General features: G+C 42.8%; 1 protein-coding gene and 1 long non-coding RNA gene across 6 annotated transcripts in view; both read right to left on the reverse strand.

The window, feature by feature from the left end:
- The window catches only part of LOC309707000 (NLR family CARD domain-containing protein 3-like), a 54,839-nt gene extending 39,117 nt beyond the window's left edge, over positions 1 to 15,722 (reverse strand). For 3 of the 5 annotated variants that reach the window (XR_014276853.1, XM_082534071.1, XM_082534070.1), the window contains exons 1-3: positions 15,666 to 15,722; positions 14,018 to 14,171; positions 13,832 to 13,945 (exon numbers count right to left, since the gene is read on the reverse strand). Coding sequence is in view for 2 of the 5 variants with exons in the window: in XM_082534071.1 (XP_082390197.1) it covers positions 13,832 to 13,945; positions 14,018 to 14,139 (236 nt within the window). In the remaining 3 variants the exon portion in view is untranslated. Of the gene's footprint in view, positions 1 to 13,831; positions 13,946 to 14,017; positions 14,172 to 15,665 lie in introns of those variants that run through there. The other 2 variants (XM_082534073.1, XM_082534072.1) reach the window with 2 other exon arrangements.
- On the reverse strand, positions 1,014 to 6,465 carry LOC309706996. The gene is made up of 3 exons (XR_014276851.1): positions 4,949 to 6,465; positions 4,192 to 4,280; positions 1,014 to 3,994 (listed from the first exon to the last, which is right to left on the reverse strand). It is a non-coding gene; the product is annotated as an uncharacterized lncRNA (long non-coding RNA).
- Positions 15,723 to 21,342: the final 5,620 nt, after the last annotated feature.

Raw genomic sequence — 21,342 nt, forward strand, 5'->3', positions numbered from 1 at the left:
CTATTGTTAGAGAGTGTTGAAATCTCCCAATTCTTTGAATCTTTGGGCTGAAGGAGGGACAATACTCGGTGTATCAATGCTCAATCAACAATCATTTATTTCCATACAATTCAACAGTCAGAGCATTACAACGTCCGGACGGGAGAGATGCTACCAGAGGGTCAGGCACATGTCTCAAAATGGTGACGGGTTGCTCAGCTTTTTATAGTCTCTAGTGGCCCCCAGCTAGTCGTAAAAGCCAAAACATCACATTTTTTCTCTGTTACAGCACCTAAGTTATGACCTCGGCAGTTGTTTCTCTGCTTTCTGTAAGGTGGGGGTGTGGAATGTGGTCTATCTATCTCCCCTGTCTTTAGACACAGAGTCTCCTGCTTACAACCTTCTCTTCATGATTCAACAATTAAGCATGTCAAGAAAACAGTGTAACACATTCCCAGCAGATCAAGGATACAGAGTGATGCACATTTATCTAATGAACTAATATGTGAATATGTTCTGTTAACTCAAAAGTATAATGAGAACTACACTACATACAGCTCACACACTCTATATTAAAGGGTATAATGTGATCTACAGCAGTATTCTAATTCAACTACTTTGATTACATATATAAGGTAACATATAATAACAGAATAATCTAATAAGAGCATCTATCTATTGCCAATAACTTAAACACTTTCTTTATCTCATCGGTTAAGGAGATCAGTCAGAGCTTTGACTCAGTCGTATGCTCTGATAATGTGAATGATGTTGGTCAAAATTTGTTCACCATCACTCATATTTCAGACACTGAAGTTGCTAAACTAATTACAGGTTTAAAACAATAAAAAGCAATAAATCCATGTAGACATTGAGGGTTCTCGGGAGGGGCCGTGCTAACACCTGCTGCTCTCTGGCAGCAGCACCATGCTCTCCCTTGTTTTAAATGCACTTTAGAACAACACGCAGCAACACTACACATGAGCGGGAGGAGGGAGGTATGGGGTCTTCACACACCCCCGTTCTCTGCTAGCCATTGGGGCGGGGGGGCTGGGAGGAGATTTTGGCTGTCCGATTGGCCTCCCTGCTGCTGCGGAGCCTGGGACGGTCTGCTTGCCTCCACCCCAGGGGGAAGGGTAACATCTCTTGGGTCTGGGGGCGAGGGTACCTGGACCTGTGGTATAGAGTATGTTTTTGGGAGTGTGATTGTGTGTACATGTCCATTTATGTCAATCCTTACGTTGGGTGAGTGCTGAATGTTTGTATATGTGTGCATGAGGGTGGGAATGCATGTTTGTGTCTGTGTGTGCCTGTTTGTCTGTGTCTATATGTCAGGTCGGGTCTTAGACTCCACCTCTCTGGGAACTCCCAGGCCCTCCAAGGCCTATCTCCCCTCACCACACTCCCTGCCGGTGATTGATGCCCTCAGGGGTCGGTGCATTGGTGGTTCTTGGTGTCCGGGGCTGGGCACTCAGGTATGTGGCGGGGCCTGGCGCCTGTTGCTCGGTCAGGCCTCCTCCGGGGTGCGGGGGGCCCTCGGGCCTCCGGCCCCTGGGCCTGCGGCTCGGTTCACTCTGGCACAGCTGGCTGCCGGCAGAGCCGGCGGGCACGCCGGTGCAGCCCCTCTAGCTTCTGCTCGGTGGCTACTGGGTGACGCCTCGTCTGGGGATCCTCAGCCCTTCCCATGAAGGTGGCACGGATGCCCCTCCGGTGGTCCTCCTTGGGCTCTCGCACTCTGGGGCCTCTGGTTGTCTGGGGCCTGGATCTCCTCCATGCCTGCTTCATGCCCTGGGGGACGGGGCTATGGCTCGCTACATCCTCTTGCAGACCATTACATGTGGAAACCATTTGAATACAAGCGCACTTATCCACACAGGTATGCACACGGGTGTTCACTGCTCGTAGACTTAAATTACACCTTTCTTGGCTGCTACTTCAAAGCACATTGTGCGCTGTCTGTCCTGCGTGCTGCACAACAACATTGAATATTTAGTATTTACTGCTGTTTACACTTAGCTAGATTAATGCGATGGTGTTGTGTTTAGTATGTTGCTTTGTGTTTTTTTGTTTTTTTGCTTGTTTTCTATTCTTCTCTCAACAGGTGATCCAGGAGATTTTTGATTTTTTTCTCCCCCCCTTTCTCACTGTCCCTCTCCCCTTCTGTTTTTCCTTTCCTTCCTCTTTCTTTCTCCCTTTCCTATCCCTCACTCATGTCTGTCCCGTCTGTAACATCTGAAAATAAAATATAATAAATAATAAAAACAAAGATCGATCAAATGGACCAATACGGCAATGCCACGATGATCCATTTGGCAAAGTAAATCCATTGGGTATCCTTGTTGGTCTTCAGACAACAATTCTGATGGCTAAAGAACCAAATGGGACAGGCAAAAAAAAAAAAAAAAAAAAAAAAAAAAAAAAGCACATGATGTATATATTATTAACACAAATTTCCTAAAGGAATATATGGATTTGCTTGTACGTCCAACAACTCATGTTTTGATTATGTCTTTCCAACACTCCATTGTTCCAACAGATTGGAAAATTGCTGCAGTTACACCAATTTTCAAAGCAGGTGTGAAGACTGACATGGCTAATTGTCGCCCCATAAGCATACTCCCGGTCATATCTAAAATAGCTGAGAAGTAGGTGGTGAAACTCCTCACTGCTCACCTAGAAAACACCCAACCCTCATTACATCCATTGCGGTTTGGCTTTCGGGCACATCACTCCACAGATACTGCCCTGTGTCTGTTAGTGGAGAACTCGAAAAGCCTGCTGGACAAGAGTCCCTGTGTTGGAGCTGTATTTTTAGATCTGAAGAAGGTTTTCGACTCTGTAAACCATCAGATATTGTTGTCCAGATTGACTCAGTTTAATATCTCCAGTCAGGCTCTTCAGTGGTTTGCCTCATATCTCTCACACAGGAAACAGTGTGTGGTGTTGGATGGGGTTAAATCTCCATATTTAGACTGTGATACAGGGGTTCCTCAAGGATCTGTTCTTGGGCCCTTATTGCTCTCTCTTTTTATCAATAACTTACCTGAAGTCCAAATATATTTGCTCAAATGTATGCGGATGATGCAGTTATACGTAACTATATATACGTAAATCTTTTTTTACATTTCTGTTCATTAACATGCACTGCCCTAAATAAATAAATTAAATTAAAGTAAAGCTAGTTTTCAGCTACGAGCCCGACACGGAACCCAACGTATTAGCCAGAGGTCCCTTTACTACGGTTCGGAGCCGCTGACCTGTTTTATATACCCGTGGAATAGTTTTCTATACGAGATCGCTGCAAAAAGTGCAGCCTTACCTAATGTCCACCTACTGTTACTCATAACCTTTTAATTAACCTTCCCAACACTGTCAAAAGGTTAGCACCTCATACCACAGTGCACCAAAAGCAGTCTCATGAAAGCTCGGAAGGACAAGCCCAGAGCCCAAACCAGACAGTGTAGGAGATGACAAGGTTAGCAATTGTATGGTGAAAATTATACTTTTAGTTAACTTGATTGGCAAAAAGAAAAGTAAATACAAAATCTGCTTCTCACATATAGGGCATTTCCAAGATTTTGTTTTCAAAACTTCTTCAATTTCTTTCATTACAGCTGTCCTGTGCCAGATGTTCTGTTGACCCACAGTGAGAGGCATCATTTCAGAAACACCAGGAAGACTGAAACTCTTCATGTAGCTGAGTATATTCAGTGTTTAAAACAGAAGTTGTGCAGGTCTGAGATCAGCAGTTTTCTGAAACACCAAACGGAGGTCCTGTTAATGCTGATGTACACAGTAAAGGGGGTGATTAATGCTTTTGACTTTTTGTATTTAAATTTATCAATAAAACAGCTGCAGCTTTCACTGACAGCACATGTGGTATTTTAACCTTTCTACTGTTTTCTTCAGTTAATTACTGAAGAAAACTACAAAGAGTTACTACAAAGATTGAAGATATAGGATGATCTGTCTGCTGTCATTGGGTGGTGCTGAGGTCTGAATCTGAGGATGGCTCCTGTAATCACAAACAGAACAGAATCATCACAAACTGAAATATAAAGTTTATCTCTCAAATCTGAAATAGAGCTGATCCTTCTCCGTCCTCACACACTCGGGATCTGAAGTTGTTCAGTCCTACAGCTCTGCCGACAGCTGTTTATTTTTTATTTGTTTTAAAGGCCTTACTAACACATTTTCTAACATCATGTTTACCTTTGAGTTGTTGATGCTTTATAAATGGACATCTGCAAAGATGAGATGATGGAGCAGGTTTCAGTCGAGGTTCAGTCTGCTGCTGCATCCTGGTCACAACATACGGAGGTGTTATCAGCTCAGTATTGAACAAGAAACATTAATGTTTCAAATTATTTGTCCTAAAGATGCAAGCTGTACAGAGTACTGCACATGTGACTTTGTGAACATAATTCATTAAAAATAATTTGGACAGTTTTTTAACCTGAATATTTGTAACAAACTCAGTAAAAAAAATGCTAAAAACAATAATCAGAAGAAAAATGTAACATTTTAACTTAAGCTGACAAGCAGAAGTAGTTGGTTTCAGTACATAAGTATCGGGCTTTGCTATTTAATCCGTAGCTATTGACCAATGAGGGGTACCTGAAGTGCCAGGTTTTTAAAAATTGGCATTAATGTCGTTCCACATGTGGAAAGCGACAGAAAACTTGCTGCTGTTTGCACATATTTAATAATCAGCTCTGCACAGGAGCAGAAGCAGAGTCCAGCCTGTTGCTCTTACAGTATAATACTCATAATAAAAGTACAGTAACCGTGGTTAGTCACTGAGCAGCCCCGTGCGTTTCTCTTGATTTCTTTAGTCAGGGTAAATTCATTCACCTGCACGGGTTAGCTAAACAAACTATACAAAACAAGTTTCCTTAGCTAGCTAGGTAGCTAGGTAGCTAGCTAAGGACCTAAATTACGGATTAGCTTACAAACACATTTAACTTACCAAAAATAATGCGGTGGTGCCTCAGGTCCTCCTGTCCGGTAGTCCAATTTACTGAAGAACACCTCAGGCTCTCACTTTGTCGGTAATGTAAATGCTGGACCTCTCAGCATCTGCCATTCCCGAACAGACACATGCAAGTTTGTCCGTGACCGCAGCCGTGTCGTCAGTGTTTTCTCCAGTCATTGGTCAACATTATAATATATGCAAATACATGCAGGTTGGAATCCCCGCCTCCCCAGCGCGCCCCCGGACACCAAAACAGTGCCAGCAGAGTGAAACTGAAAAATGGTTTGAAACCGAAAAATGGATTGAAACGGAAAAGTGGATTGAAACCGAAAAAAAATGGATTGAAACTGAAAAAAAAAATTGTAAGCAAAAATAAAAAAAATTACAGTTTCAATTAATTGTTTTTCACTATCAATTATTTTTTTTCACTTTCAATACAAGATTTTTCAGTACATTTATTTCAGCTACAATATTTTTTTTCGGTTTCAATATTTTTTTTGGTTTCATTTCAAGGTGGCATTGTTCTGATTCCATACGTTAGTGCCCTCACTGACACACAAAACAAAACGACTACACAACAGACTAACTATACACTCCACGTTAAACGTCAGAAATCTTCCACTTCTAAAAACTCTCTGTCTCTCTCACACACATTAGCTCGCTCTGTCTCGCTGGCATTACCGTCACTCCCAAAACTTTTCTTTCTCCTACGTGACGCAGAAAGTTTCCACTGATGGGAAAAAAGATCTCCCTTAATCTTTTTTTTTACTGTTTTTGCACTGTCTTTAGATAAGGCTTTAAAACACACACACACACACACAAAACCATGATGACAGTATTTAGAAAAAAGCATGGCATATATATTTTTTATCATAACTCTGGATTTACTGGCCTGTGATTAAAATTTAAAAACCGGTGTATACTTTGTAGTCCGAACTTTCAACACGGGCTGAAAGACTCAGCGTGGCTGCAGCTTGTTGCTGTGTCAGCTTAAATCAGTCATGTGGTTTGGAGGTGCAGCGTGTCCGTGGACCATGGAGGGTTAATAACACTCACCTTCATTCCATTTCCAGAGCGTAATTATGGGCTCAAATTGTGGTCATAAATATTTTGTACTTGTAAATCAGTTTTGTACTTGTAAATCAGGATTTGTATGTGTAAAAAGAATTTGTGTGTGTGTAAAAAAGTTTTGTATGTGTAAAAAGAATTTGTGCGTGGGTAAACAAGATTTGTATGTGTAAAAAAGATTTGTGTGTGGACTTAGCCAAAAAATACGTGAGAAAGTCTGCACTCAGGATTCAAGTTACAAGTAAGAATTTTGACCCTATTTTTCTTCCTTTCATCTGATTGGCCAATGTCATGTCAATCACAAATTTAACTATCCAATCAGAGAAGAGATGGGTTTGGCTGTCAGAGGGGTGTTTTTTTGAACTGCAGGTCCTTGAAGGGTAATACAGTTTGAAGCTGGAGGATATCTATATAAATATCCAATAGAAGCTGTTGAAAGGATAAAGTTGTGGTATATCAGTGGTTAGAAATACCATTATTACTTTAGGATTAGTCTAACACGAAGTCAGTGCTGACCCGGGACCATTGCTGTTAGTCACAGTGTCCAGCATAAAGGTCCTTTCACACTGGATCCAGCATGTGCTGCTAATGCTAACTGCTAACTAAAAGTTAAGGATTCAGAATTTGTTGCGCTGGCTGCTGAGCTCTGTGGGTTTTTGCAGCAGTTCTACCTGTACTATATGCACCTGCTCCTTGTCGTTTCTATCTCTGACTTTATGTCCTCTACAAGAGTTTCTGGGTTTTTTTTGCTAGTTCTTCAAATGTTCAATAAAAACACGGATGCTAATTCATAACAAAGAAAGCTTTGTAGGTATCCCCACTAGTGAAGACTGTCATTTCTACAACACTGCCCCCCCCCCCCCCCCCGGAGTTTCGCAGCGCTATTGAAAAGGTTCGGGAGGTCCCTGTGTTAAGCACGTAAACCTGTGACACAAAAATCACCAAACTGAGACACCCACAGACTATTTCCCTTCGTGGTGATGAAGGAAAATGCTGGGCTGGCATGTAAAAGGGCATTTATTCCCTTCAAGGACCTGAAGCTCCATAATAAGCTCCATCCCCTCCAACAGCCAAATCCATCTGTTCTCTGATTGGATAGTTAAATTTGAGATTGACATGACATTGGCCAATCAGATGAAAGGAAGAAAAATAGGGTCAAAATTCATACTTGTAACTTGAAACTTGAGTGCAGACTTTAACACAAATCTTTTTTACACACACACAAATTCTTTTTACACATACAAAACTGATTTACAAGTACAAAATATTTATGACCACAATTTGAGCCCATACGTAACAACCAACAACCTGTGTGAAATCTGAAATTCTCATGGTGTTGTTCAAAATGGGCAACTTCCAGCGCTGCTCTGAGCTGGCAGCCAGTATCAGCAGCTCCAACCTGACCAAGTCCTTTTTTCTCTTTAATATATGTTTCTTTATTGTTTTTGTGTTTATTGTTTTTGTTTTTCTATTGCAGACTGCTGTCCCCCACAATGGAGCTCAGAATTCTATGGACAATGGTGTTCTTTATTACATTTTTTACGGCGTCTTTGTCCGGAGAGCGCGTGGAGGTCCGACCTCCCATTGTTTACAGCAGGGTTCAGCTGTTAGCCGTCGGAGCATTCGCTGCCCTGCCTACAGCCGAGCAAGCTAACATCCCCCGCGAGGTGATGAGGAAGAGACGCGGTACTCGGGCCGGGATCGGGCGTCGCAGTAAAGTTAGGAGATACCGGCCAGCGATTCCATCTGTTATTATGGGGAATGTGAGATCTCTCCCCAATAAAGTAGACGAACTGGCGGCTCTTACCCGACATCAGAGGAGCTACAGGTAGGGTTGCCAACTCCCTGAAAAATAAATAAGGGACACCTCGTGGCCAGGGCCGGGCGACCCAGTTGTCTTCACCCTTCCCAGTGTGGTGAATTTTCTAGCTCTTTTTTGTGTGTGAAATTATTTTTTTAACCATTTGACTTGAAGTTGATTTAAGTAGATGCATATTCTATTCTTTGTGATATGAACACATGTGAAACAAATGATCATTTAGCCATTTATTTTTAGCTCAAAATGACAACATTAACACAGTAAAACAGGTCTCTTTCTTAAACAGAAGCCTGTCATGCTTAACTTTTGAAAATATAAGTAAATCTTTCTTTAAAAGCACTCTGTCCTGCTTAACTTAAAATAATAGAAAACAATAGAAAGAAAAACATTCTTGTAACAGTGCACATTTAGTGCATTAGTACAATTGGCTTCAGTTGAGGTATTATTTCAGCTTTTCTAATGCTAATCAGCTGCTCCTGTTTGTAAACCCGCTTGTTCCCATGATTACGCATCATAACTCATCATTATTCATCGATGTATTACTTTTATGTATTAGTCATCTATTTGTTGTAATCATCTATCCTTGCAGTTGTTTATTACACAAAATAAATTATATTATCACACTTCTGGCCACATAGCGCTGATATTCACTGCACATGCCCATATTAACTTTTTCCAGCCAGGTGTTTTCCTTTTCCCATTCTTCCCTTTCTCTGAGGGGAACAAACATTGCTGCTCTAATGCTGGGCTCACACTGTGCGATTTTTGGCCCATTTTGAGCCGATTTTTGAGTGATCGGACCGATTTTGGCCTTCATCGTGCGTCGTGTAGTATACGTGGGGTAAAGAGAAGTGATTAACACCTCACGACCAGCTCCCGATCATCAATCGCTCGTGAGGGTCTCACCACAGGCGCTCACACTGCTCACGCGCAAACGTAAACGTTGGTGAAAAAGACGTTGCAGCACGGCTGTGCAGCCTGTGATCTGGACACAAGCGATGGAGGCACAACTTGTAGAACTTTGGAAAGCTCATCCGAGCCTTTTCGATGTGGCATCACAAAATTATCACGACCACAACAACCGTGAAAATAGTTGGATTTACTCTGCTGCTCAATCACAGCTGCCTGATCAATGTTTTTCATTAGCAATTTAGCAAAGTTGATGGTAGTGGTGTGTCTGTGTGAGTGAAAGACAGAGAGAGCGAGCGACAGATTTTCTGTTATAACCTTCATGTTATGGAGGCACAGTGTGAGCACTCAGGTCGCATCAGAGCATCGGGCGGTATAGTGTGAGAGTACATCATGACATACGAACTTCTAACCCCTGCGAGTCAATCGTGCAGTTTGAGCAGGAGCTGAATAACGTGACTGAAAAAAATCGCACAGTGTTTGCCCAGCTTTAGGTGTACTGTCGTCCGAGACTTGCACCGCAGAGTCGGCGTTTGTTCCCCTGTTGGCCATGCTTCTTGTTGTGGTCATCTGTTGTCTTCCGGTATTTTCTCCGCAAGCAACCTTTCCTCGACCAATGAGATGAGCGGTAATCTGAATTGTCATACTCGAATTGTCATAAGTGTGCTGTCAGCTCATTGGTCACAAAGCAGGAGAGGGGCTGGGAATTATGTTTTCAAACAAAGCGTTAATTCCATAAACATTTATAGACTACTTTTGATTCTCACTGTATTACGGGACAAAGTGCGTCCCTTATTAGCTCAATACGGGACGTGTACTTTTGTTTCGAAATACGGGACGATTCCGTATTTTAAGGGACGGTTGGCAACCCTAGCTACAGGGAGTGCAGCCTGATGTGCTTCACAGAGTCGTGGCTAACTGCGCTAACTCCGGACTCACACGTAAACATGGATGGTTTTCATCTGATCCAGGCCGACAGAACAACGGAGAGTGGTAAGAAGAGAGGAGGGGGTCTGGCTGTGTTTGTGAACGATAGATGGTGTAACTCTGGGCATTTATCTATCAAAGAGACGCTATGCTGTTAGGACATTGAGCTGCTAGCGGTTAGCATGAGACCGTACTATCTACCGCGAGAGTTTACACACATGATTATGATAGCTGTGTATGTCCCGCCCTCTGCTAGCGCTGCAGCAGCCTGTGAGGTCCTGCACACTGTAACCAGCAGACTCCAAACACAGCACCCTCAGGCCCTTTTCCTGATCTCTGGGGACTTTAATCACATCTCCCTGTCCTCCACTCTCCCCAGGTACTTGGGTTTTCACCTGAATAAATAAACTGGACTAGAGCCACAACACTGATGCTCTTTACAGGAAGGGTCAGAACAGACTCTACCTGCTGAGGTGGCTGAGGTCATTTGGAGAACAGGGAGCACTTTTAAGACCTTCTATGACTCTGTGGTGGCATCTGTCATTTTTTACAGTGTGGTATGTTGGAGCAGCAGTTTATCAGCAGCTGAGAGGAAGAGGTTGGACAAACTCATCAGAAAGGCCAGCTCTGTTCTGGGATGCACCCTGGACCCAGTGCAGGTGGTGGGAGACAGAAGGACTGTGGCCAAAATAACATCTCTGGTGGACAGAGTCTCCCACCCCATGCTTGTAAATGTTGCGGAACTGCAGAGCTGCTTCAGTGACAGACTGCTGCATCCTCGATGCATGAAGGAGTGTTTCCACAGGTCCTTCCCCCCTGCAGCTGTCAGACTGTACAATCAGAACTGCTCCCAACAAACATAGATGTTTACATCTGCGCTGTAACTGCAATAATTTAATCAACCGATTCGCACTACAACCTGGTTTGCCTCTTAGTAATTTTTATTTAATTTAATAACTGTACAGTACTCTCTGTATATAGTAACCATTGTACTTAATGTAAATATGTAAGAAAAATTGTGTATGTTTCTGTTCTGTGTCCTGTGTACTGTTTGTTTGTATATGTGCCTTTATGACTGCTGTTAGAACGAAACTTCCCCTTATGGGACAATTAAAGGATTGTTCTATTCTATTCTATTCTATTCTATTCTAAGTGCTCTGACACAATCATAAGCATCGCTTGCTACTGAAAACAAGAAAAAAGCCAGTCCATGCTATGGGATGAACCATTTGTTAATGGTGGAGGGGGGTAACACTATGCAGTATATTCAGTTTAGCATTTATATTTACTGTTAACTGTAACTACGCTAAAAGTGTTAATGCTATCTTATTTTAATAAACAACACTGTCATATGCAAAACTAGGGTGGCACTTGGGGTGGCAAAGGCTTATTTTAGGGTGGCACTTGCCACCCCATGCCAACCCTTCTAGATACGCCCCTGAGTGGTTTACAAGTTGGGACGAATACTATGGAGACATGCTCATAGTGTTCTAGATGGAGTAATGGTCTTACCAAGAATGCTTGTTTAAAGTTGACATTGAACTGTTCTTTTCCATCTTTGTAGGGAAATTATTCTGTTGCAATATAATGAGCTAATTTAGTTGTGCTAGTAAGTGTTGGCTAATTCTATCATGTAGATAGCGAAAGCCTCTGTGAGGAACTCATTTTTTACAGTAGTGTAAATTTTCTTTTTTTGCATTATGGAAGAAGACTTATTTTCTGTTGTAATAATCACATATTAAATCATATCACATTAGTTATAGTAATATCCCTGTCTCACTTTAGTATAGTAAGAGCATTCCTGTCACCAGTTTGCATGCATGTGTTATGTTATCACAGTCAGGCCATTGTAATGGGAGACACTAAAGAGATAGTAAGACTAACCCTTCTTATAGAGGGATGTATATTTTTTAGGTAGGGGCCCTGTTGTAAAGGTGATGACATTCAGATGTCTTGCTCTTACGGGGATGACGGCTTAGCAGAAAGCAAGGTCATAATTCTCTCTGTGAGGGAGGAGGTATAGAAAAGCCTGCCTAGAAAAGCGCTATATAAATGCAATCCATTATTATTATTATTATTATTATTATTATTATTATTATTAGTATTATCCATCTTCATCCGCTTTATCCGAGGCCGGGACGCGGGGGCAGCAACCTAAGCAAAGAGGCCCAGACCTCCCTCTCCCCAGCCACCTCCTCCAGCTTATCCGGGGGAACACCAAGGCGTTCCCAGGCCAGCCGAGAGATATAATCTCTCCAGCGTGTCCTGGGTCTGCCCCGGGGCCTCCTCCCGGTGGGACATGCCTGGAACACCTCACCCAGGAGGCGCCCAGGGGGCATCCTTGTCAGATGCCCGAACCACCTCAGCTGAGCCCCTCCCGGATGGCCGAACTTCTCACCCTATCTCTAAGGGAGAGGCCAGCCACCCTTCAGAGGAAGCTCATTTCTGCCGCTTGTATCCGCGATCTCGTTCTTTCGGTCACTACCCACAGCTCGTGGCCATAGGTGAGGGTAGGGATGTAGATCGACCGGTAAATTGAGAGCTTGGCTTTTACACTCAGCTCGCTCTTCACCACGACGGACCGGTGCAGCGTCCGCATTACTGCAGCTGCAGCCCCAATCCGTCTGTCGATCTCCGGCTCCCTTCTCCCATCACTCGCGAACAAGACCCCGAGATACTTGAACTCCTCCACTTGGGGCAGGAACTCATCCCCGACCCGGAGTGGGCACTCCACCCTTTTCCGGCTGAGAACCATGGCCTCAGATTTGGAGGTGCTGATCCTCATTCCCGCTGCTTCACACTCGGCTGCAAACCGTTCCAGTGCGAGCTGGAGGCCCTCACCCGATGAAGCCAACAGAACCACATCATCACACAAAAATCAGAGATGAGATTCTGAGGCCACCAAAGCAAAAACCCTCCGCCACTTATTATTATTATTATTATTATTATGATCCTAGTGTTGCTCGGATGCTTGTCTCCACATTGCAATGTTTTTATTAAACCACTTCGAATCAAGCTCACTGGGTGTGTTGCAGGTTATTGTTAAATTTTCCATTTTCCAGCATTAATGTCAATGACATTTTAGCGTCAATGACATTAAAACTAGGTTCTTTCTTGTCTGGCTACTTGCAGAAGTGAGAACATTCCTCTGTTTCAGCCTTTGAGAGAGCTATTCATGCCTGAATTTTGTCTTCACTAATGCAATAGTCTTTTTAAGTTGTCATTGCCTCAATGCTTAGCTGACTGCAGCACAGTTACCAATTGGCACCTACAACAGAGACCACTGTTGAGGTTTAAATTTATAATCTTAAATGCTTATATACTGATTATATTGCTTTATATAAGAGAGGCCCAACTCTTAGTACTGACAGGAAATTACATGATTTTGCAGGCAGAAAGTGAAACTAAGCAGAGTGTTCGATTGAAACTTAAAGTGTGGTGTGACGTGGAGAGGAAGTATATAAATAACTAGGCTTCCTTTTTGTGCTTTAGACCTGAGATGATGATCTTTAATTTTACATATCCCGGGACATGGAGACCTGAACACACGAACACATAAAGATCATTTTTAAAGTAAAAAGACCACTTTGAGCCGTGTCTTTTTTGGCCGTAAAGAATCCAAAGAACCGAATTTAATACCACATATAACTCATATTATCAACCTTATACTAGCTATTAGTCAGTTTTGAAGGGAGATGTTTTTAAACCTTTTTTTGTTAAGCAATTTTTAATAGTTTTACAGCCTGTACAGCCCTTTGGTCAACAGCTCTTGTTTTAATTGTGGGTTGTTAAACAATTAGTCAGACCATCAGTTCTTAAGATCCTCAAAACCACAGCTGAATCAAAGTTTTTTTTCTACTAACAATTATTTTTAAATGTATTTTAACTATAGTCTTAAATTATTAAATTTTAGTCTACTATTTATCTATTTATACATTATACATTAATTTATACATTAATAACTCAGTTGCTTACATACATGTGAAAATGTTCAGATTAAAGGTGTGTGTGTGTTTACAAGAATTTTATGTATTTAATATTAATTTTTGTGATGTAATGAGCTTTTGTACCAAACAAAGTTTTTTATTGCTGTTTTTACATCCCACAACATCAAGCAGTTAAATTAGCTATTACTGAATATAGCACTAACTCACCTCTCTGCAGCTGGTGCCTGCCGGACTTTAAAATGAACGTAGTGTTCGTGGGACTGGTCACTCTTTAAGGACACACAGGTGGGTTCAGGCTCATGTTCAACTCTTTGAAGGATCCTGTTAATTCAAGCTCTTTAATTAAAGCATCAAGACATGCCTAAATACAATTTTATATTCGTGTAATCTTACTTGTTTTTTAAGGACTGTTTTTGTCCAAATCTACAAATGACACCCATCAGCACGTTGCTCTTAGAGGACACACCACTGATTCCATGACTCAGTTGTTTGTCACTGTCCTCACACTGATCCATGCTGCTCAATTCAGCTCACACACACTTTCTACCTGCAGAGGAAACACAAATCATTTATGTGCACATCAACTGAAATCCTCCTTTCATCATGTGTGCTGTCCAAATATCAGCTGCTTCTTTCCTGCTTCATCTCAGTGTCAGCTGGATGCAGTCAGACAGCAGTGTGAGGCAGAGGAAGCTGCCATCAGCTGCTCTGCTATCAGTCCACTAGACCAGTGTTTCCCAACCTTTTGGAGCCATAGCACACATTTCACATTAGAAAAATCACATGGCACACCACCAAACAAAAATGTCACAAAAAGCATGTTGATCATTTTCCCCCACAAACCAGGTATAGCGGAATTGGTTCGGTTTTTCCCTAGTATACCTTTGTTTTACTTTGTTCTGATCTCTACTCATGCTAGGGCCTTCATCTGGGTCAGAATTTTCTCCAGGACCCAGGACAGACTGACTACTTTTTCTTTTCAAATATCCAATATTGCTATTACGCATCACGTAGCATGATTATTATGTAATTTCTTATTTGTCTTCTTCTATTTTACTGGCAGTTGGCAACCACTTAAATTAGAGAAGGCACTGCTCTTTAGTGTAAGAGGATGTAACCGTTCTGCCCATTACCTAAGCCGGTCGCTTAGAGTACTAATCAGGTATAACCAGTTAATCTTCCATGGCGCACCTAATAATTTCTCACGGCACACCTGTGTGCTGCAGCACAGCGGTTGGGAAACACTGCTCTAGATCGAGCAATGATGCACACACGAAGCTTCAGTCGATTAATATTCAGTCAGTTCAAAATGTTTGAACAACATTTTCAAACATTTCAGCTGATCCATGATTCAAAGAGGATCAGTAGGGTTAAAAGCTCCACTCTAATTATTCCTGCTGAGTTTGTGTGTAAAAAATATTCAAAATCGTATTTCCATCACATATCAGTCAGAAGTTCCTGAATGCATAATGAGCACTGTGAGAATATTTAGTTTATGAAACAAACAAACAAACAAAACCATCAGACACTGTCAGTGAATATTTGGATTAATTATCAGTGGTTTGATTAACTGGAATTCATTTACTGTCAGTAATTAAGTTTACCTCCAGATTCCTGCAGCTCTAAAACCACTCATCTATATTTACTTCATATAGTTAGCAGCATGTAAAGCAGTCAGACAGTCAAAAAAAGCACTGAAACCATGAGTACCTAATACCTGATATCCAAACACTATACATTAGCAACATCTTTTGATGAGAATCAAACAGCAACAAAAGTGATTTCAATAGTCCATAAAGGAAATATGAACTTAAGCACCTGACTACAATCAAACACTTTAAACTAGCATGACTGTGATTTTATTTTGAAAGGAAGGATAAGAAACAGCAGCAAACTTCTCTGTATAAATTTAGTGGAAAGATGACAGCTTTGTTCTAGGAAATAAGAACACAACAGTTTGTTGTGTGAAAAAAGCAAATATAAGTTAAACAGTAAAGTTCCTAAAGACAAACTGTTAAAAGAGGAAACAAAGAAAACTTACAGTTTCTGCAAACACACACACCAACAACAAGCTCCACTCCACACCTAGCCACTAAACACGGACACACAGGTGAGCTGCTTCCTGGAAGGAGGCGGGACTGCACCTGAAGAGTGTGAGAGGGCCACACCTTCATGTGTTTACTCCAGAAATATGCTGTCTGACTGCACAGACTGGCTCAGATCACTCGTGTCATGTTTCTGTGAAACACTGAAGTGATCTCGGGCCCTCCAAGGTTTGGAGGCCTATCTCCACCCACCACCACTTCCCCTGCCGGTGGCGGACTCCCTCAGGTGTCGGTGCGTTGGTGGTTCTTTGTATCTGGGGGTGGGCGTCCGGGTACACACCGGCTCACTCCTTGGCGGCCGCTTATTGGGGCTCGCTCGGGCCACTTTGGAGGTGGGGTGCCCCCGGCCTCTCGGCCTGGGGCTCGGTCACTCAGGCACGGCTGGCTGCCGGCGGAGCTCACGGGCGCGTCACTGCAACTCCCCCTGGCTTCTGCTCCGCGGCTGCTGAATGAGCCCTCATCTGGGACTCTCCTCAGCTCTTACTGGGACAGTGGCGCGGCTGCCCCTCTGTTGGTCTTCCTTGGTCTCTTGTGTTCTGGGGGCCTCTGGAGGTCTGGAGTTTTGATCTCCTCCATACCTGCTTCATACCATAGAGGACAGGGCGTGGCTCCCCACACTCCCTAGCAGATCATTACATGGAGAAACCTTTGGAATGCAAGCATGCTGATCCACACAGGTATGCACACAGGTGTACACATGGGTATTCACAGACGCGGACTACAGCTTTCTTGGCTGCTGCCTCAAAGCACACTGTGCGCTGTCTATCTTGCGTGCTGCACAATATCGTTTATTATTTAGTAACTATTGATATCTATGACTAGCTAGTTTATTGTGATGGTGCTTTTTTTTTTTTCTCTTATTATGTTGCTCTTTGTTGTTTGCTGTCTTCTCTGTTTTTTTTTCTCCATACAGGTGACCCAGGAGTTTTGTTTTTTTTGTTTGTTTGTTTTTTTCTCTCTTCCCCCCCTTCTCACCGTCTCTTCTCCCCTTTGGTTTTCTTTCTTTCTCTCCCTCTCTTTCTTTCATTCTTTCTCCCTGTCCTATCCCACAGTTATGTCTGTCCCGTTTGCAACTGAAAATAAAATAAATTCATAATTATAAATAAAGGTCAATCAAATGGACCAATATGGCAAGGCCATGATGATCCACTTGGTAAAATAAATCCGCTTGGCATCTTTCTTGGCCTCAAGACAACAATTCTGATGGCTATAGATCCAAACGGGACAAAAAAAAAAAAAAAAAAAACACTGAAGTGATGCTAACGGCTGTCGTTAGGCTCACTGACAGCAGTGCTGATGTGTTCATGTCAAACACTGGCTCAGGTCAGACTCCTTCATCCTTCTCCAGCATGAGGCCGCCCTCAGATCCACGGGAGCTCTGACCTTTGACCTCCTGACCCTAATCATTTTAGTCTCTTTGCGTCTTTAAATGCAAATCCATCCAAACTGTAGCCGAGCAAAAGAAGCTGGAAGCTGTTCTAAGAATGATGTTCATACCAGAGTTTGTGTTTCCAGCTCAGACGTGTTAAACGCTGCTGCTACATTTGTCATTTCCTGCTTTCACTTCCATCCATGTCAAAATGCTGAACTCATCTTATCTCTTTAATGCAGTAAAACAGGAGCTGTAAGTCTGACATTTATTTACTGTCATCACAAACACACACAGCTGGATTAGCACCCAACTTTGATTAAACATTTATTTAGCATTGAGATGTCAATCTTGACCATAAGTCATCCCCTGCTCCTGGTCTCCCGAGGCAGATGGGTCCAGGGTGGCCAAACAAAGAGCAATTCAGACGATTCCTAAAAAGGAAATAAATCATTACAGAGGTCCCACTCTGGAGCCAGGGTAGAGAAGTCAAGTGCCCGGTAGCTGGATCTCAGCCCATGGGATTGGCCCAAACTGAAGATCTGAACAACCCTGACGGTCCTCCTTCAGGAGGTTTAGTTTATTTGAACCTCTCACTGGGGCTACTGTCAGGATATCCGTAACTGAATCTTTGGCTTCTCTTTATTCTCTGACATAGAAGATGAAGATGGACAGATTAGAGCTTCCTACCTGTAACAAATCCATCACAGAGTCCTGTTCAAATCATGAAGTCAGAGCTCCTGCTCACCATCACTCCCCGTCACCACCACCCCCACTCACTGCAGGTTACAGTAAACTAGGGTCCAGGTGTGGATGGTTATTAGCTTCTTGACTCACCACAACATCTCTGAATATTTGTGAAAACCTACAATGATTGATATTTATGATTATCAGTTACTAAATATTTTCAAGGTTATTTTACAAATCCAGACTGAACCAGACAGAGTGCCAGGAAACTCATCCAGTGTTGGGACTAACGCGTTATTAAGTAACGCGTTACAGTAACTACGTTATTATTGTGGTAACGAGCACGGTAACTAGTTATTATGCCAAAATCAGGAACGCGTTAGTCGTTACTGGGATTTAGATAGGGTCGTTACTCGTTACTTCGTGTGGTGGCTATCGCGGAGCTTCCACAGATTCAGTAACATTAGCAAGTGGTGGAGGCCAGCAGGTGGATGAGAGAAAGCAACACGTTCTCGATGAAGGAAAAGGGACGCAGAAGGAAAAGAGACCCGAGGCGGCCGCCGGTCCAAGTGTGAACTGAACTTCAGGTAAGAAGTTATGACCTGCAGTCTCTCTGGGTCAGATATAAACCAAGTTTAGGTGGAGTTTATTTTCGTTGTGCTGACTTTTTCCGTACTGCGTGCTAGCTAGCATGACGGAGTTTCTATACAGCTGGGTGGGTGCTATGAAGTTAATGATGTTGAACTTTATTTTGTTCATAAGTTATTAGAGTTGCCAACCGTCCCGTCTGGTATTCAGAGAAAATATTACGCGTTTGTTATTGAGGTGAAAAGGAACAGTTTGTCCCGTAATTCAGCTACAATGAAAAAGACACAAAGCTGGAGTTACTCTGTGTTTACGCTGCACAGCTGCCTCTTCTTCTCTCATTCTCCCCCCTCCCTCTCCCGTTTCTACTTCAATCATGAAAACTGATCAATGATCAGCTGATCGGCTCTCTTGTTTGTTTATCGCTCACTTTGCGCCGAAAGAGGAAACCAGCGGATGTCGCGCTAAACAACAGCAGCACGTTTAAGCTTGATCAGCTGTTGTTAGAATTTAATATTCATTTCTAGTATCAGCTGATGTTTGCTGGAGCCACAGCTGCAAAAAAGCTGCTGGTCATGATATCGGTTTGTATATCTGGTGAGAGGGAAACATGAAGATGAAACCAGGAGATGTCCTTACTGAATCATCAGAGCTGAACAGGTGATGGAGAAACAGGTTTACCTTTTAGGTGACATGAATGAGTTGAAGGGAAGTTATGAACTGTTTCTGAGAGACAAATAACACCAGGATCCTTTTTTTAGGTAGCTGACAGCTGGTAACTGTGCAGGGGCGGGTCTAGCAAAGTGTTGCCAGGGGGCATGTAGGGCATTAACAGGGAGAGGTGGGCACAAAGAAATACTTTTCTTTCTTATTCTCATTTAAAATGTCTCGCTTTTAAAAAATAATTATCTGAATCTTACAACAAACGATTGATAGATTAATGCATATATACCATCAAAACAGTGAACATCACTGTCACAACAGCGTTTGTTTTCATTCAAAGGCTTTATGATTTTTCCTATAATGGTGGGCCAGTCTCTAGTCAAAATGCCCGGGCCAATTTTCTGTCGCAGTCCAGCCCTGTATGCAGCTCATCTGCAGTCTGGTGTTACCTACATCTTCCTATTCAGAAGGCAGAATTTCCGAGTTCTGAGTACAATCGAAAGCACCACGACTGCAGTTTTTGTGTTGGATGTAAAAGGCGCACATGACGCTGTGACGCAGGCTAGAATCATGGCAGCAGTCAATGACGGTCCAGGTGTGGGATTTCTCTCGTGGAAATATGCACATTATCTTTTCCTTTCTATTGGTAGGTGGCACAGTGCACTTGTGGCAAGTAAGCAAGCTAGAAGACTGCAAAGTTATGGAAGAAACACATTAACAAGAGAATTCTGAGTAAAACCAAAGTTACTTTCCCTAGTAACTAGTTACTTTGAAAGTAACGAGTAACTTGAAGTAACTGAGTTACTTTTGAGAGAAGTAACTAGTAATGTAACTAAGTTACTATTTTAAAGTAACTTACCCAACACTGAACTCATCTTTTATTTTCACGTTGATCAGAGTTACAGAAAGAAACACACAAAACAGTCCGATCCTCTGCTCTCTGACACGTTTTACTTCAACAACATGAAAGCAACCAAAATTTCCATTAATCTGTTGGTTTCTGTTGGACTTTTTCACAGAGCTCACTGTTCAGGTTTGACTCAAGACCTAATTTCTGGAGCACTTCAGTCCTGAAACCTGCTGAAACTCTGCCATGTTCTGCTGTTTGGAACATCTTTGTTTGTATAAAGCAATAAAATAAAATCGAAAATCGTCTCTGTGAAAACCTTTGATGTGAAAACGCAAAACCAAATAGATGAGCCAGCGCTCATGTTTCCACTCTGTAAGTGGATTGGACAATTGAATATTGAAAGGTGTAAGCTTCTTCTGGGTGAGTCATAATTTGCTTTCCTGTGAGTGCTGACCTGTGAGTCTGATGGAGAACATCTGGCAGTGCATCACATAAGCTGCAGCTCCTGTGAAAGATCCACCTCGCAGAGAGCGGCGATCAGAGCCTAGCCTGGGATCCTTTTCTCCGCACTACGTCGATCACCCGTCGGGCGTTATTCACCCTTCCATCCGCTCCGCCTAAATCCATTTCATCATCAATGATGACGCGGCGCTCCAGGAGTTCATCCAGCAGCCTCCTCAGGACAGGTTCGGACACTATGTTGATAAACTGAGAGCGAAAGGCCATCAGCATCTCCTCTGCCGTGCAGTCAGCAGCGGGCTTTAACGGATCAGGACCCGGAAGACCTGAGAGAGAGAGGGGAGGACAGATTAATGCTGAGCTCAGATGTGAGCTCCAACCACAAGAGCCTCAGGCAGTGTGTGGATGTGTTTACTGTAAGCAGGACTGAGGTCACTCAGTCAGTAAATGTCTGTGTTATTGCATAGATACTTGTGTATTACACACAATGGAGAGATGCTAACTGTGTTTCATTGTTCTTGTGACAGTGACAATAAAGATAAAGAGATATTCTATTCTATTCTATTCCATGTCACACTGGACCTGAGTTTGAAGCTCTGTGTTTCACGTATAACAGTCATAGATCACGCATCCCCCTGAGTCTCACCTGAGTGTCTCCAGCTGAACTGCTGATTCAGCACATCCACCTGCACTCCCTTGCTCTGACAGCCCACCTCCTTCCTGTCCTCCTCAGGACTCTCCCACTGACAGCCCACCTCCTTCATCCTCTTCTCCTCCCTCCTGTGACCATTAACGATCATCTGGAAAACCTGCAGGGAGAACCACAGAGGACAAACTTAATGATCACATCATACAGGGCAGCTCACAGCTGCAAGACGACTGCACCACCCAGTGTTTGTGGGTGAAGAGTAGGGATGGGTACCGGTAATGGCACCGGTTCTGACATAAACGGTAGTAACCAGACCGAAAAGCAGCACACTGCTTTATTTTCGGTGCTTTT

The sequence above is a fragment of the Aulonocara stuartgranti genome, assembly GCF_965226115.1.
Source record: "Aulonocara stuartgranti genome assembly, chromosome: 5".
In the NCBI taxonomy this organism is placed as follows: Eukaryota; Metazoa; Chordata; class Actinopteri; order Cichliformes; family Cichlidae; genus Aulonocara; species Aulonocara stuartgranti.